General features: G+C 40.4%; 1 protein-coding gene across 4 annotated transcripts in view; it reads left to right on the top strand.

The window, feature by feature from the left end:
• The window catches only part of IL13RA2 (interleukin 13 receptor subunit alpha 2), a 38,596-nt gene extending 23,114 nt beyond the window's left edge, over positions 1-15,482 (top strand). For 3 of the 4 annotated variants that reach the window (XM_027054901.2, XM_015083543.3, XM_015083542.3), the window contains 8 exons: positions 772-923; positions 1,950-2,103; positions 2,616-2,736; positions 5,899-6,083; positions 6,996-7,141; positions 9,070-9,214; positions 14,278-14,393; positions 15,338-15,482. In XM_027054901.2, coding sequence (XP_026910702.1) covers positions 772-923; positions 1,950-2,103; positions 2,616-2,736; positions 5,899-6,083; positions 6,996-7,141; positions 9,070-9,214; positions 14,278-14,393; positions 15,338-15,388 — 1,070 coding nt within the window. In that variant the 3' untranslated portion in view covers positions 15,389-15,482. The remainder of the gene's footprint in view (positions 1-771; positions 924-1,949; positions 2,104-2,615; positions 2,737-5,898; positions 6,084-6,995; positions 7,142-9,069; positions 9,215-14,277; positions 14,394-15,337) is intronic. The other variant, XM_053201580.1, reaches the window with a different exon arrangement.
• The last annotated feature ends 2,306 nt before the right edge of the window (positions 15,483-17,788 follow it).

Genomic DNA, 17,788 nt, shown 5'->3' with positions numbered 1-17,788 from the left:
ATATAGCAGTAATCTAGACTTTTTAACAGCTTTATTGATATGATTTACATAACATAAAACCCAGCCTTTTAAAGAGTACTGTTCAGGGGCGCCTGGGTGGCTCAGTCGGTTGAGCATCCGACTTCCGCTCGGGTCGTGAACTCGCTGCTTCATGAGTTCGAGCCCCGGCGTCGGGCTCTGCGTTGACAGCTCAGAGCCTGGAGCCTGCTTCTGATTCTGTGTCTCCCTCTCTCCCTGTCTCTCCCCCACTCATGCTCTGTCTCTCTCTGTCTCAAACATAAAGATAAACATCAAAAAAAATTTTTAAAGTGTACCGTTCAGTGGTCTGTAGCATATCCACAGAGTTGTGTAACAGCCCCAACTCCTCAGTTCCAGAATATTTCTATTTCTCCAAAAAAAAAAAAAAAAAATCAAATCTTTAATCGGCAGTCATCTGTTATTCTTCCCTTCCTCCAGCCCCCGGCAACCACGAATTGACTTTTGTCTCAATGGATTTGCCTCTTCTGGGTATTTCATGTAAATTGGTCTCATGTGATTCTTTTGTGACTGGCGTCTTTCATTTAGCTCAATGTTTTTGAGGTTCTTGCATGCTGTAGCTTGTATCACTACCTCACTCTTCCTTACGGCTGATGATATTCCACTGTATCGATGTACTACAGTTTAGTTCTCCATTCACCAGCCGATGGACATAGGGAAGTAATCTAGACTTAGCAATTTTTGTCGTAAGAGACAGGACAAAAAAGTAAAAATGTTTTATGGCTTTTCTTTCAGTTAATCCTCCTCAGGATTTTGAGATAGTAGACCCAGGATACTTAGGTTATCTCTGTTTGCAATGGCAACCTCCACTGTTTCTGGATAAGTTTGAGGAATGCACAGTAGAATATGAATTAAAATACCGAAACATTGATAGTGAAGACTGGAAGGTAAGTAAAGCACACACTTGCGATATCTTGCAATAGCAGTGCGATTATTAGGAGCTTTCTTGTGATTTTTAATGTCCCTGTCCATTCTAATTCCTGTCTCTCCGTAGCTATTATTAAGAAATAAGAAGGTGCCGTGCCCGCTGCTATCTCCTGCGTCCTGCCACATCTATTTGCATCCTCCCCAGTATTAAGACTACCATAAGAAGTCCGGGGGAAACAAAATACGTGGTCCTACCCATGGAATATGGACTTGAATAATACACATTTTATTGTATTTTCCAGTTACTTATATGCTTCTATACGGATCTTATGTATGCTACTGGACTGTGAGCTTTCTCTTTGTAAAAATTAAGCCTCATTTATCTTTGTACTGGCCCCATAGAACACGGCACAGTCCTTTGCATATATTATAGTAAGTGTTCAGTGAACATTTATTGGCTTATTAACTACATAGTCAAGCATGCGCAAAGATTTTTGTTTTGCGAAGCATACTGTTACCTTCCTAATTCAGCTAGGCAGTTTCAAGAGACCATTCAAATCAAACATTTATGGAGGATCCTTTTGTACCACGCACTTGGCTACGTATCGGGAGCACAAGGATAAATGACATGATTGTAGTCCAGTTGCCTCCCAGATTTCACTGTATATGATTCCTGAAGTGTTCATGTGATATTTGAAATGTGATAAGTCATCTGTCATGTAATATGCATATGGTATCTGGAAATTCTCTTGATTTCAACTTCATTATAGGTCAGGTTCCTGCAGTAGAGTCTCTTTTTCAGAATTTTTGGGGGTTATTTTGAATAATATATTAAGATTCAAATGATCTCACCGCATGATATAATATGCACAAATGAGCTCTGCCAGGATTCTATCTAGGGCTTTGTATCAGATAATCATGAGGAATTTCTTAGACACTCAGAGCGCCCCCCCCCCCCCCCCCGTGACTTCTTAGCCGTAATAATGTGGCTCACGATGCTGTCTCTGCTTATAAGCTTGACTTTGTCTCATCTTCTTATCAAACAGACCATCATTACCAAGAATCTACATTACAACGACGGGTTTGATCTTAACAAAGGCGTTGAAGCAAAGATACACACGCTTCTGCCCCCGCACTGCACAAATGGATCAGAAGTTCAAAGTTTATGGTCAGAAGCTACTTACTGGAAATCACCACAAGGTTAAAACAAAGCTCTCCTTTCATATTGAATACTGCCAGAACAATCCATATGGGAAATAAGGCCCCTTAACTCTTATATATCAGACTGTATGTAGAAGTGAATGTGTGGCAACAAATAGAATTCTTTTTAGGAGTGGGTGACTGGCCTTTTTGAATCCTTTACATCAGCAAACCCATCTTGTTAGGTTAATATAGTTCCCAGTTTGGGAGTCATATTAGTAAATATGCATGTGAGTGTTTACTCAACTGCTCAGAGCATCATAGAAATATTCATTTAGTGCTTTTGCATATGCTTACGCTAGTATCATTAAATGAGCCTCAAAGGGTTTTGATTTTGCATGCCCCACTTACAATGAAGTAATTTCTAACAACTTCCTTTTGGTATAGTTCTGATTATGTTGACTGCTAAATGAAAAGGAGGGGTCAAAAGAAATGAATTAAAATTGCATAGTGACTTCCCAAATGAGTCATCACCGTGCCTTTCAAGCATTGACAGTTCATTCATTCCTTAGGAAGTCAGGAAACCAAGATTCAGGAAATGGATTGTGTGTATTACAACTGGCAATATTTACTCTGCTCCTGGAAACCTGGTCTGGGTGTCCATTTTCATACCAGTTATCAATTGTTTTACTGGTAAGTATTTTTATAATAAGAATCCCATACTAAGAAAATATCTATAAAAACGAATCTGCTGTATGAGTAGTATTTTCACTAAATGAAATACAGTATTCTTCAGAGCTGCATTTACGATGAAGGTTGTTTACAATTATTTGGAGTTTTCGACGGGAAGAAGTAGGTTTAGGCTGTAGCTACTGGAAAGGCACTCTCTGGGTGATGGAAAGATTGCAACGTTGTTCCCGTGCCGGATTAAATTTTGTGTTCTTCAGACACATAGGATTATAGCCTCAAAACTTTCGGCATATTTTATACTCCCGCCTTCTAAAAAGCAGGCACCTGTGACAACTGGATCCTTTTTCTGACTTCTCTTTTTTAATGACCACTGAGGCTTGGAAACTTACAGCCGTCTTGAATCTCCCATCTCCTCCATTGCTTCATTGTTTCACGGTAACATTGAACCCTGCGTTCTGACACTCCTTTTTAAGGTCGCACATCTCTTCCTGTCCTATTCGTTTTGCACGCTGTAGCCAGATTTATCCTCCTATCTTCCTATTTTCATACGCCACTCTTTTGCTCCAAAACTTTGGCTACTCATTACCTCCCGGATAAAAATCTAAGGTGGCGTTCAAATTTCTGCCTCTCTGTATCACTGCTTTCCCAACATGACCTTTTCCTGTCACCAGTATGAATGTTCCACCCCATTTAGACCCATCTCTACATTTTTTTTCTCACCCGTGTTATGATCTTTTATGCCGCTGTGTGCATTGCTATCTGGAATGTCCTCTGGCTTTCTCACCAACTCTTATCTGTCTTTCAAAGCCCATCTGGTATTCAATTTCATCAACCCTTTATTGATCATATCAACTTCTGTTCAGTTTTTCTCTGAACTATTACATATTATAGCTCTCAATTACTTGTCTGGATGGCATTTAAATTTTTGCCACGTATTGTGTGCTTTGTCTCCTCCCTTAAATTAAAAAAATACTTTTTTAGTGTTTTATTTATTTTTGAGAGAGAGAGAGAGAGCACGAGCAGGGGAAGGGTGAGTGAGAGAGGGACACAGAATTGGAAGCAGGCTCCAGGCTCTGAGCTGTCAGCACAGAGCCTGATGCAGGGCTTGATCTCACAAACCATGAGACCGTGACCTGAGCTGAAGTCAGGTGCTTTACCGACAGAGCCATCCAGGCGCCCCTGCTCCCTTAAATTTTTAAGAGATTGGTGGGCAGGAACTGTTTCTTACATTTCTCTTAACTATCTCTGCTGTGCTATGGCCCATAGTAGATTATCACAAAATATTCATTAAATGAATGAAACAAATGATGAGAGTATTCGTACACTGATAAGTATGTATTGGAATTTATGCATTTATTAAATAACAGTAAAAAGCAAGAGAGGACAAAGTGTAACTCTTTGTGAGTTTCAGGCCCAAATTATATTGGCTTTTTTCTTTAGAAAAATGATAATATGTAAGTGATAGGTATAAGCTATTAAGCATCCTGAGAACTGGGTTCTAATCCCTGCTCTGGCATCATTTAACTTAGTGGTCTTGGGCAAGCAGTCTTCCTTTTTTGGGGGTCTCAGTTTTTTCATCTGGAATCAGAGGGGTCAATTTCTATGGTCTAAATTGTTTTTTCATTAATTCAACAAATATAAAGAAGTTGTTAAATGCCAGCATTGTTCTAGATAAAAAGGCTGAAAGTGTGAATAAGCAAAGTCCCTGCCCTCTTCCGCATTATCCTCATTTTACTAGTGAGGGAGAAATACTGACATCTTAGAAGCTGGAAAATAAGGGTACCAGCAGGCTTCCTACTGGCACAACATAAATCTGGGTCAAGTCAAGCCTAGAACTCAAGTCTCCCAAACTCTAATCAGGTGAACTAATCAAGTAGTTAGTTCTGTCCAAAGTAAATACTTGGCTACTTGAAAAGGCAAGTTTCAGCTTATTATAGAATGCTCATATTTTCTTTTCTTTCTCTACAGCCAGTATATCGCTATCAGCTATTGTATTAAAAAATAAAGTATATTTTCACTATCATAAAACGTTCTCCCCCACCATGAAAATAAGTAACAACTTGGGGTAACAAACAAACAACAGCAACAAACTAAATACTTGGCATAAAGTGAATTCAGTAGAGTCTGGATATTTGAAATCAGCCCCTTATCAACTGCTAGACTGACTTAATTTCAAAAGGGATTTTGACTGCTTTTACAGATGTCACATTTTGCATTGCAAGCTGTTCTTTAGGAAAATAAACCAGGCATTTGTTGCTTTGAAAATCAGTAGGGAAATCCCCCCTAATTCCTGTTAGCCTTATTACTGGAAAGAGGTTAACTTTCAATGATATGGCAACATTTCTTGGCTGAGAGGATGGGAAATTAGATATTTACTTGCCAGACAGCTCTTCTTTCTCTTTTTGTGATTAAAAACATTTGTAGACATATTTATTTATTTGTTTTTGAGAGAAGGCTTAAGTAGAGGAGGGGCAGAGAGAGAGAGACACACAGAATGTGAAGCAGGCTCCAGGCTCTGCACTTTGAGGGCAGAGCCTGACGCGGGGCTCAAACTCACGAACCATGAGATCATGACCTGAACTGAAGTCGGACGCTTAACCGACTGAGCCACCCAGGCGCCCCTCTTCTTTTTCATTTTGACCCCTCTGTTGACTTTGCTGAGGTTTATCTCTTGATGTGCATTGTCTCCTCAAAGGAATTTCATTCATTTTATTAAATATAACAGTATTTTGTAAGTTTGCTTTTAAATCTGCTTTCTTCTAATATAAGTTCTCCGGTACAATAGAAAAAAGGCAGTATCGTCCAGGATTATGTATGTAAACTCCAGGTTTTTAAAATAGAAATCTTACTCTTTGATTCACAAATCCCGTGGGCAAGTCAACATAACCTAAGTGCATGAGTAAGAATCCTTGCCTTATCTTTGAGATTTTGTTAAAACCCCCACCAGATTGTAATCTCTGCGAAATTATGGACTATGCCTGCTTTCCTTACTATTGTATCCCTCGCGTATGACATAGGATTTGTCATAGAGTTGGTGCTCGATCAATATGGCATGTCATTACATGACTTTATTATTCACTTGGTATCTTAAGATAATTGAAAATTGAATACCACAATACTGTAAGATACTGGAAAACACAGTTCTCAACAATACTTCTTTTACAGGTATGACGGCTTGGACCATGCCACACAGTGTCCTGATTACATCAAGGTTGATGGACAAAATATTGGATGCAGGTTTCCCCATTTGGAGGCATCAGACTATAAAGATTTCTACATCTGTGTTAATGGATCATCAGACACTCATCCTATCAGACCCAGCTATTTTATTTTTCAGCTTCAAAATATAGGTGAGTTAAACAACTTTAAATTGTTGCTAGCTTGGTCCATTTACAACCACATGGCAGAGAAAAGATGGAGACAGAGATATAGGGAAACTTACGGAAATGCAAAGCCAGAAAAAGGCCAATCGAGCCTATGAAGAACCTCTTATGTGAAATATAGAAGTACAGGGGTAAGGAATTGAATGAAGAATAATTTTTTTAGAATTTTTATTTCAAATTTAGTGTATTCCCCGGCTTCCAAAAGTCGGTCTCCTGTACAGTATTTTTGTCTAGTGTTAATGATGGAGGATTTCACACGTCAGTAGGCGAATAGTTGTATATTCTGAGTCTGAATTCCTAGTTCTGACAGTTACGAGAATGACAGGTTCTAGAGTTAGTCATACCTGGCTATGCATCTTGGATTTACCACTTTCTAGCTGTATGACTTTGGGCAAGTTACTTTTAGCATCTGCTTCAATCTCTTTATCGGTAAAATGAGGATAATAGAGGACACTTCATAGGTTTATTGTGAGACATGAGTGAGTTTACCCCTGGTTCAGCGCCTGACACACCATACGCTCTAAATAAGAGTTAGCTATTAATGAAAACAGTAGCAGTAATGGTTGTGGTAGTTGTTTCTAATGCTACCAAATGGAAAAAAATGACTGTAATGCTTTGGATCGTCTAACTTTTCTCTTGGACTTTAATATTTGCCAATACGCGACTTATCAAAAAATTAGTTTCCAAAATAGCCACGTTTCTCAATAAATTGGTCTTGGTTGGCAAGCAGGTTTGATATGAATTCACATTATAGAGATTGGTCTTGAGCCACTTGATTTATCTTAGAGGCTTCCGTCACTAGGTGTCCCTAGCTTTTGATAAGAGCGACCGCTCAACTTAGTAACCTCCATGTTGAAACGGTTTCCTTTTGCTTTTCAGTTAAACCTTTGCCACCAGACTACCTTAGTCTCACTGTGAAGAACTCAGAGGAAGTTAACCTGAAATGGAGCATGCCTCAAGGGCCCATTCCGGCAAAATGCTTTATTTATGAAATTGAATTCACCGAAGATGATACAACTTGGGTGGTATGAACATTGCGTTTATTTGTGAAAATCAGAAACGTAGCCTTTATTTACTTATTTACTTATTTATTTATTTAGAGGGAGCGAGAGCACGAGCTGGGGAGGGGCAGAAGGAGAAGGAGAGAGAGAATCCTAAGCAGGCTCCGCCCCCCCAGTGCAGAGCCCATCTTAGGGCTCATTCACAACTGTGAGATCATGACCTGAGCTGAAAGCAAGAGTCGGACGCTTAACTGACTGCGCCACCCGGTCACCCTGCCCTTTATTTTTTTGATTTTATTTTTATAAGCGTAGCCCTTTGCACAAAACAGCAAACATGTGAACCCATAGGAGGTTCACAGAGGAGGTTGCTAGCCACACGAGGAATAGAATATGACATGTGTCTTGATTTTCAGAAAACCGTATAATTTGGCGGACAAAAGAAAGATGTTTGCTTGCAGTCTGAAAGCATGATCAGTCATACCAATTTTATTTTATTTATTTATTTTTTTCAATATATGAAATTTATTGTCAGATTGGTTTGCATACAACACCCAGGGCTCATCCAAAAAGGTGCCCTCCTCAATACCCATCACCCACCCTCCCCTCCCTCCCACCCCCATCAACCCTCAGTTTGTTCTCAGTTTTTAAGAGTCTCTTATGCTTTGGCTCTCTCCCACTCTAACCTCTTTTTTTTTTTCTTCCCCTCCCCCATGGGTTTCTGTTAAGTTTCTCAGGATCCACCTAAGAGTGAAAACATATGGTATCTGTCTTTCTCTATAAGTCATACCAATTTTAAAGCTCTATTAGGGTTTCAGAGATAATCGAGTCACTTGTTTCCAATATCGTGCCAATAAATCAAAATTGCCGAAGGCAGTTGTGGGGTGGGTTATGAGAAGGCCTTAGGTGAAATGAAAACAAAACAAAAAAACACGCACATAAAAACCACTCCTTGAGGAACAAGCATCAGGTCAGAAGTAGACCCTGGCAGGGCTGTCTGAATTGCTTGCTGCGCAGAAGAGGGGCTAACTGGGAAAACAGGCAGTGGTTGCAAGACCAGTTACCCCCGGCACCAACGAGGTGATGCTGCCTTCAGCCCCACGTCGTCATGTTAATTTTATTCATTGGTTTCCAACTCAGAGAGTGGTGGAGACCGAAAGGGAGTCATTAGTTCTAATCAGTTCGTTGCATATACAGATGAACTGATTTACGTGTCCCAAGGAAGCGGACTGACTTACAATCAAATCACGCAGCTCTTCCCAGTCGACTACATGATGCCGGGTTCCCAAGAAAAGTTACAACAAAAGACAAGCTCTTATGTTGGATGAGGAACGCTGTTCAGCCCTTTGAAATGCCAAAACGGAAGTAATTTCCTCAGCGATTTGTTTCTTCCTTTGAGATCGCCCAGCCATGTGTATTCTCATATCGGAAGAAGTAATTTCACGCGAAGCCCTGAGCTCTGTCACACACGTTGTATGGCAGTTAACTAAAATAAGAGTCAGGAGGGGGAAAGAAAACTTGATGTGTATGAACTCTGTAGTTTCCATAGAGATAACATTCACATGATGGACTCTCTTTTTGCTAACTCAGTGTGTGTAGCATTTTCCAGTTGATGGAACCTGACAAACTCGACACGAATCTGAATACTGGCTCTCAGACACGCCAATGCTATCTAGGCATTTTGCCCTGTCACACATGCCCTTCACTACAGGTGATTCATTATCCCTGTAGAAAAAATGTAAATTAGAGGTAAGGAAGGGGGGAAAATGAAAAAAGAAAAAGAAAACCACCATAGGAAGAGATAATCAGTGTTAAGATTCTGGTATATACCCTTCCAGTCATTTGACGCGTATGTTTTACGTAACAAAATCCACGATGAAAGAGACAGATCAAATGGGATCTATCTAGCGGCAATCAGATCCAATGATGGCATCTTATTTTTACTTGGCTTTCAGACTACCACCGTCGAAAATGAGATACGCATCGCAAGAATATCAAATGAAAGCCAACAATTATGCTTTTTGGTAAGAAGCAAAGTGAACATCTATTGTTCGGATGATGGAATCTGGAGTGAGTGGAGTGACGAACAGTGCTGGAAAGGTAGGAGGATAAGAGCTGTGACTACATGACTGTAGCTCTTTGCTAGCGAGTTAATTTTCTTATGGTCTATTTTGTAATCGTGGAAATCAAAATGCTCTTGCATATAGTCTATAAGCAGAGAAGATAAACGAGCAAGCACCTCAAACATAGGCTTACGGAAAAATCTCATATTCAGTTTTTTTTTTTTAATTTTTTTTTTCAACATTTATTTATTTTTGGGACAGAGAGAGACAGAGCATGCACGGGGGAGGGGCAGAGAGAGAGGGAGACACAGAATCAGAAACAGGCTCCGGGCTCCCAGCCGTCAGCCCAGAGCCCGACGCGGGGCTCGAACTCCCGGACCGCGAGATCGTGACCTGGCTGAAGTCGGTCGCTCAACCGACTGTGCCACCCAGGCGCCCCATCATATTCAGTTTTAACTAGGAGTAAACTAGTTTAAGAATCTTGTCATAGCTCTCTCAGCAATATTCTTGTGTTTCTGACCGTCACTAAAGAAAATATGCTAGTTCCTTCTGGGGGAAGCCTATTTTTTTAAAAGAAATTAATATTTATTTATTTTTGAGAGAGAGACAAAGTGTGAGCAGGGGAGGAGCAGAGATAGAGGGAGACACAGAATCCGAAGCAGGCTCCAGGCTCCGAGCTGTCAGCGCAGAGCCCGACGAGGGGCTCGAACTCACGAACTGTGAGATCGTGACCTGAGTTGAAATCAAGAGTACACTTGTTTTTGAGTGTCTAGTGCCTGATGAGTATTTTTCCGATTAATATGTTATCATTGGTAAAAGCATGTCATTCACTTCCACTTCTGACTTAAAGTGACTTATGATAAAAAAGACATATTCAAATTAAATAACAAGATAAGCTAAAAAGCCTTGAGACTGGCGCAAGATGTTATCGTGTTTGACAGTATACTAGCTTTATCAACAGAAGTTACTAACAATTGTCGAAAGGTGAAGGAAATTAACTCAGCATCGCTCTTTTAGATATATAGCTATGTAGATACAGACAGATACTGGCATCTATCAATCATTCATATTTTTATATTGTACCATTATAATAGAGTCCCTGTTAGACTGTTATCTCCCCTATCATATGGATATCATTGTTCTCTTTCATTCATCAAATCTTTATAAAGCACCTAATATGTGTCAGACTTTTTCAGGCTTTTGACATATAGCAGTAAAAATCCCTGTCCTTACAGAATTGATATTTTGTTCTCATATTGACTAGAGATAAGCAATGAAGAAGCCAACTGTATCGTATAATTACTAAGGGCTATGAAGAAAAAACAGGTGGAAAGGGAGAACTCAATTAACCGAGAGATGTGTGGAATCAGAAAGAACACGTACGCGTTCTGTTACTCATTTTTGTCACTGGCATAAGACATCTGGAGACTGTGGAACTGACATTGAGAAAATCATGTCCTAAATTATATCTTATCCTTAGTCAATGCATAGTTTAAAGTGGGTATGGTGAGTTTTTAGTCGCACCCTCAAAATAATACATCGTTTAATGTGTATTCTATACAATCTTAATGCAATATTGATGACCCATCAACTCCGGGAGGGGTCCATACGGGAACCCTGCTTCAAGGATAGATGTAAGGGCATTCGAGTTGATGTTGAAGAAGTTGCATAGGGCCTTTGTAAAGTCTGTATAAAACTTTTAAGCAAAGGCCTTCTTTCTGAGTGTACAGTTTAACCTTGGACTGATTCACCTTTGTTGCCAGGTGGCGGGGGGAGAAGCCTCTCCTGTGGCTTCTGTCAGCCCCTGAACATTGGCCTTCAGCCGATCATTTGTAGGAAGGCCTAAGAGAAATTCTGGCCATCTATTTCCTCTGGGGTGAGGGGTGTGGTTTTCTCAGGGAGCCATGGGATTTGTCTTTTAACCGCAAGATACCTATGGGTAGGAAGAACACCCCTTGGGATCTAATAAGGTCCTCGTGAGTGGGAGGGTGAATGGCCATGAATCTTTCCAGCTCCTCTCTAAAATGGTATGATCCTCATAAAGTGGAGGTGAAGAGGCTTTATAATTTCAAAGATGTGCTTCTGTTCATGGGACATGAATTCTTTGTGGCGGGGGTCCAGGATATACCTGAAAAGGACATCGTATAGGAATACCTGAAGCCCTGGAAAGTAGGAGGAGTTATAAGGGATAGCCAAGTGAGCCCCACCACCCTTCTTGGGTGCTTCTGCTAAAATCACTTCCTAGCTTTCAGCATTTATACAGGTCACCTGTAGACCCTGGGACTGGAGATCAGGCCAGAGTGCTCTCTGTAAATGTTATAGGAAAAGCGAAGCTAAGATAGGCAGACGGAGCTGGATTTTGAAAAGGGGAATTTACACTGGATGTTGACTTTAATGTTTGTTTGGATTTATGTTCCTTCATCTTGTTAAGGGGAGTCCCTGAGGCTAGCCATTATATTTCTTTGTGTCCCATTTTTAGTTTAGTTTTTCCACAGATATCAATAGGACGAGTGGTCTCTAAAAAAAAAAAAAAAATGTCAATCTAGGAGTCCGATTCAAAAGATCCATTGTCTGGCCATTGATAAGCAGGACCTATTAATCTGAATAGTGACTCAAACCAGTACGTTTCTCTAGGCTTAACCACAGACACAAGAGATATCCCAGAGGAGAGTGCAAAAGATGCAGCCCTCACAAGATCCAGCATAAGAAAACAAAGACCTTTATCATCATAGTGAGACAATGAAGGTTGAGGTGACAAACGGCCCCTTATGGACTGGGACCCCTTCTGACAAAATTCCCCTGAGAGCTGGCAGGGTCAGACAAAGACACCTCACTGTAGACCTAGTTGAGCCCAAGTTTTGGTTTGTAAGTTGGACCCAGTCCTGACTACGGTCAGCTCAGAGCCACAGCCTGCTTGTCCGTCTGCCAAATGCACACTGGTTAGCAGAACATTCTCTAATGTTAGAGATGCTAACTTTGGTTAGCAGAACATTCTCACTGGTCATAAAGCCAAATTCTCAAGGCCTGAAAAATGACAAAGGGGAACAGGAAAAGGATCACCAAAAAACACAAGCACTAATACCAAATCTTTACCAAAGGTACTATACCCAAGGAGCTAGTTCCATAAATATTTTCTCCTCCCAATCTAAATTTAGAAAAAGAAAAGGACTCTCCCCACTCTTGCTCTCATCAGATCCTGCAGGCAGAGATCCAAGAGACTGACATGCTAAGAATTCTTACCGGCCAGCTAAAGATTAGCCTGCTGAAGAAGCTAACTGTTGTGGAGGAAAAATGTTCCTTCTACTCTTCTAGATTCTTTGGCTGCTTTAGTAATTAAATCGACATTAAACAGATTAACAATAAAACAAATCAATTTTTTTCTTTTTTTTTAAGGTTTATTTATTTGGAGAGAGAGAGAAAGAGCCTGAGCGGCGGGGGTTGGGGGGGGGGTGCAGAGAAAGATGGAGAGAGAGAATCCCAAGCAGGCTCCTTGCTGTCAGTGCAGAGCCTGACGTGAGGCTCGAACTCACAAACTGTGAGATCATGACCTGAGCCGAAATCAAGAGTTGGACTCTGAACCAACTGAGCTACCCAGGTGTCCCCCAAAAGACAAATTTAATTTCATAGGTATAGGAGCCCCATAGAAATGTGAGACCCAAGGGCAAGTAGGGCAGTTGAGGCTTATATGCCATCATGAGTTAAGCAATGGGATCAGGGCCTGGGACTTCAAAGGCGGAGGAGAGTAATTCACAGCATAACAAGAAGAGATGTTTGGTACAGTAGTACCCCCCTTACCCATAAGAGATACATTCTAAGACCCCCCTGTGGATGCCTAAAACCATGGAGCGTACTGAACCCTATATGAACTGTTTTTTCCTATATAATCTATGATAAAGTTTATGAATTAGCCACAGTAAGAGATTAACAGCAATAACAAAATAGGACAGCTGTAACAATACACGTACTATAATAATGGGGTATTTCAAAATACCTTATACTGTACTCACTCTTCTTCTTGGGATGGTGTGAAATGAATGCAAAAATGCCTAAGTGATGAGATGAACTGAGATAAATGATGTAGGCGTTATGGCATAGCATTAGGCTACTGTTGACCCAATGATACCTCAGAAGGAGGATCATCTGTTTCTGGACTGCAGTTAACCACGGGTAAAAGCAAAAGCATGGACCAGGACAGGGGGTTGAAGCACTACTGTAATTAGATGTTTTGCCCTTTCACAGAGATAGGTTATTCAAATAGAGGTTGGCTCTCGTAATAGCTCTCTCTCAGAGCCAGCCCCCCCTATCTAAATTCGTTTATGTAGTTAAGGGAGAGGTAAATGTTTTTCTTGAGTCTGGTGGGTCTTGATTGCCTTCAGCTCAAAATAATCCCCATGCCAAAGTGGCATATTTTCTGGTGATGTAGTCCGCTTTCCGTCACCAGCTCTTGCTTGCTACGGCATTATATGATACAATATAAACCTTTGACGTATTAAGAGTTAAGGGATAGGGGCGCCTGGGTGGCTCAGTCGGTTGGGCGTCCGACTTCGGCTCAGGTCATGATCTCGCGGTCCGTGAGTTCGAGCCCCGCGTCGGGCTCTGTGCTGACAGCTCAGAGCCTGGAGCCTGTTTCAGATTCTGTGTCTCCCTCCCTCTCTGACCTGCCCCCATTCATGCTCTGTCTCTGTCTCAAAAATGAATAAACGTTAAAAAAAAAATTAAAAAAAAAAGAGTTAAGGGATACACAAGACCTGTTTCTGTAATCACTTAGCTAATATGTTATCATTTTTGATGAAATTTTCTCAGGTCAAATTTTAAACAAAATCCTCTCAGAAAAGAAGAATTGAGCTTTGGGGAGTTGTTTTGCTGAGTGAAATGAAGGGATGTTACAGTATAGTGAAGTGATTGTTCTGTATAAAAAGTGCACAAATGAAAGGAATGCTATACGCAGATATAACCGTGATATCTATCCACCAGGAAATAAGGCAGAAGTTGCCAACTTTAAGGCATTTCTTCACTAGTTACTGGTTTATAAAATAATTAACTTTGAAAAATAACTGTAAACTCTAACTGAGCCTCTTTTCTTGTGATTTTTAATCCCAGATGACATATGGAAGGAAACCTTGGTATTTTTCTTGACACCATTTGCTTTTGTCTCATTGTTTGTTTTGTTAGTAACTTGTCTGCTTTTGTACAAGCAAAAAGCTGTACTGAAAACGGTAAGTTGTGTAACATAATGTTTAGCCTGAGATAGTAGATAGCCTTTCAGACTGATTGGCAGTTGACTTCTGGGAGAGAATGTGGCAACCTAAGTGTAGACAGTGGCTTTAAAACTCAGGGAATAGTGACCTGTAGCTGACAAGCAAGAGTCAAGCTTTTAGTTTGGACCCATTGCTATTTAATATCATTCAGCGTTTCTTCTCTGTGGTCCACAGACCACATGGACCTTTACTCTGCATTTAGAACTGATGGACCTATATTTTATAATGTTTCCTGTACACCGTGGGTGTACAATTGATGTTGTATGGATTATGATGATTGTCTGCAGAAAATACAATAATTTAAAAACTCAACGCTACTAAGCTAAATTTGGCGGTAGCTTTACTTTTGTTGAAATATAGGAACAATGGCTCAGAACATGAAACACTGTTTACTTCTAGATTAGGGAACAATACGAGGAGAGAGTTACAGGAGAAAAGCAGGATTGGGAGGAAGAAAAGAGTTACTTAAACTGGATGGAGACTGAAATAGATTACTAGTCTGTCGCAGGCCGATTTCACAAAAATTGAAGAAAAGTTGCCCGCCCTCAAGGAATTCATACTCTAGTTGGGGGAGAATAGACTCCATAAAAAATATAACCTGCACTGTGAGTTGTTTTTAGATGATTCCTATTTGAGTTGTATGGAGACTATTATAGAATTTCAGAAGATGAAGGTCACTACGGGTTGGTGGGCTTTAAGGAGAAATTGTGACTTGGAGAAAAATCTCTTAATGCCAAGTCTTTTAAAGATAAAGGGAAATTTGAATGTGTATGAAATATTTCACTTTATTTCTCTGCTGAATGCTTTTTTTAAATCTGTTTCTCTGAGGTACTAGTCTGAATTAAAATAGTTTATGTTATTAATGACTATTTGTTAGTAACGGAGTTCTTCCTTAATTTCAGATCTTTCAGAGGAAAAAAGAAGTCTTTTCTCATCAAGACACATTCTGTTGACTGAATAACTTTCAGTCTTATGGCCAAATGTTCAACGAGTCTTATTAAATGGAATGTTTTCTCCAAAAAATTTAATAAATCTACCTTAAAAGCATTGTTGTATTTAAGTAACTTTAGAATACTCAAATCCTGCAGTACATTTCCTGGATTCTATTAATAGGTTTTTTTCCTTATTAATCCCTGGTCAGAGCGATACACATAGATAAGTCAAGGGTTGGGTCAGATCTACTCACTGATATATTAATAAAACAATGTGATTTTATAACTTGTACTAAGCCAGAGATATTATTAAATCTTGGAAGATGAGATTCTAATTTTAAAAAAATTTAATTTTTTAATGTTTATTTATTTTTGAGAGATAGAGAGAGATAGCGCAAGCAGGGGAGGGGCAGAGAGAGGGAGACAAAGAATCTAAAGCAGGTTCCAGGCTCCGAACTGTTAGCACAGAGCCCGACGTGGGGCTCGAGCTCACAAAGCGTGAGACTATGACCTGAGCTGAAGTCGGACACTTAACCAACTGAGCCACCAGCACTCTTCTAATTTTTTTTTTAATTGTACTTGTGATGAATGTATTCATCATAAGTAAGATTGTTTGGCTTTAAGAGTAACCTGTGGAGGGGCGCCTGGGTGGCTCAGCCGATTAAGCCTCCGACTTCGGCTCAGGTCATGATCTTGCGGTCTGTGAGTTCGAGCCCCGCGTTGGGCTCTGCGCTGACAGCTCAGAGCCTGGAGCCGGTTTCGGATTCTGTGTCTCCCTCTCTATCTCTGACCCTCCCCTGTTCATGCTCTGTCTCTGTCTCAAAAATAAATAAATGTTAAAAAAAAAAAAAAAGAGTAACCTGTGGAGTGGATTAATAAGAAGCAAGAAGTTTTCAACACATTCATAGTCTAAATGTGTGCTTTACATTTCGCGAAAAAGGTAGAAAGAATGCAATGCATAAAAGGCTGAAAATAATGAAACAAACAGAAAGATCAGATTTGAAAAGTTCAGATGTCACAAATATGCAGTAAAAGCTTCAGAGTTTCCTGTGCTAGTTGGCAGACAGCATTTCCTACTTTCTGACGGTGTGATTCTTTTCTTTTCTTTTCTTTTTTTTTTTTTTTTAAAGTTCAGGCACTAAAAGGCAGAAGCCTTTGAAATCACTCAGCGGTGTTTTAAAAGTACATCCACCTTTCAGACTAATTGACAGTTGACTTCTGGGAGAGAATGTGGCAACCTAAGTGTAGACAGTGGCTTTAACACTTAGGGAATAATGACCTATAGTTGACGAGCAAGAGTCAAGCTTTTAGTATCATTCAGAGTTTCTTCTCTGTGGTCCACAGACCAATAGAGTGGGCATCTCCCGGGAGCTTATTAGAAATGCAGAATCTCAGACCTTAACCCAAATCTGCTCAACTGGCAATCTGCATTTTAAGAACATCTCCAGGTGGTTCATTTGCACATTCAATTTGAAAAGCACTGATATATAGGAGCATTTTAGAACGAAAGAGATGAAAATAATGTAAGGGAGAGGTAGGCCCATGAGCAGGGTAACCATAGCTTTGACTCTTATTGGTAGTGACCATTTCTCTCTAACTGCCTCTTGTCATCTCGTGATAGGATACATCACCACTTCCCTAAGTAGACCTATCCTTGCTAAACATTAAAACCCCATGGTAATAGGAATTCAGATGTAATATGATTAGCAAATTATTAAATTCCCAATGAGTTTTGAAGAAGGAGTCCCATATTTTATGTTTCACTGTGCCCTGTTTAATTATATATCCACTCCTGATAGCCAGCATCAGTTCTGATTAGTCTGCTCGGGCTGTACCATAAACACATCCATATCCCAGTTCATGACTATGATTTCTCTCCAAGAGGGGTTGGCCACCAGCATTACTTATCCTTCCCAGTTCTGTGTTGCAGAAGCTCTGTTCCTGGCAAGGCACGTTTGAGGCTCCCTCCCTCCACCTACCTCCCACCCCCAGGCACAGCAAGCTGAGATTACTGAAGATTCCAGTAATCTTCACCCCAGCTTCCATGTAAGGCAGAGGTCCTATGCTCAGAGGGACAAACCAAGAAGACAAGGGATACCCCTCCCCTTCCTGCCCCCAAGTCTGGAGTTTTGCATGCGAGGGGTCGTACTGCAAGAGTTAAGGTTCCTGCCCCCATCTCCGGAGCAGTAGCAAAGAGGTTCACATAGAGGGAGCGTCAGGCCATAAGAACAGGGAGCTCAGTAGCTCTCCCTAAGGGGCCGACTTTATTTGGAACAGAGACTGGAAAAGTCTGTTTAAGGATAGAGCTACATAGGAGTAACATTTCTATCTCTCACTGTCATTAAGCTGCTATAAATTTGAAGTAGATCTGACCGGTTAAGATGTATACTGAAAGCTCTAGTGTAACCAGGAGAATAAATT

Source organism: Acinonyx jubatus, chromosome X (assembly GCF_027475565.1).
Source record: "Acinonyx jubatus isolate Ajub_Pintada_27869175 chromosome X, VMU_Ajub_asm_v1.0, whole genome shotgun sequence".
Lineage (NCBI taxonomy): Eukaryota > Metazoa > Chordata > Mammalia > Carnivora > Felidae > Acinonyx > Acinonyx jubatus.
Note: the sequence above shows the minus strand (reverse complement) of the source record. Positions and strands in the feature narration are given on the sequence as shown.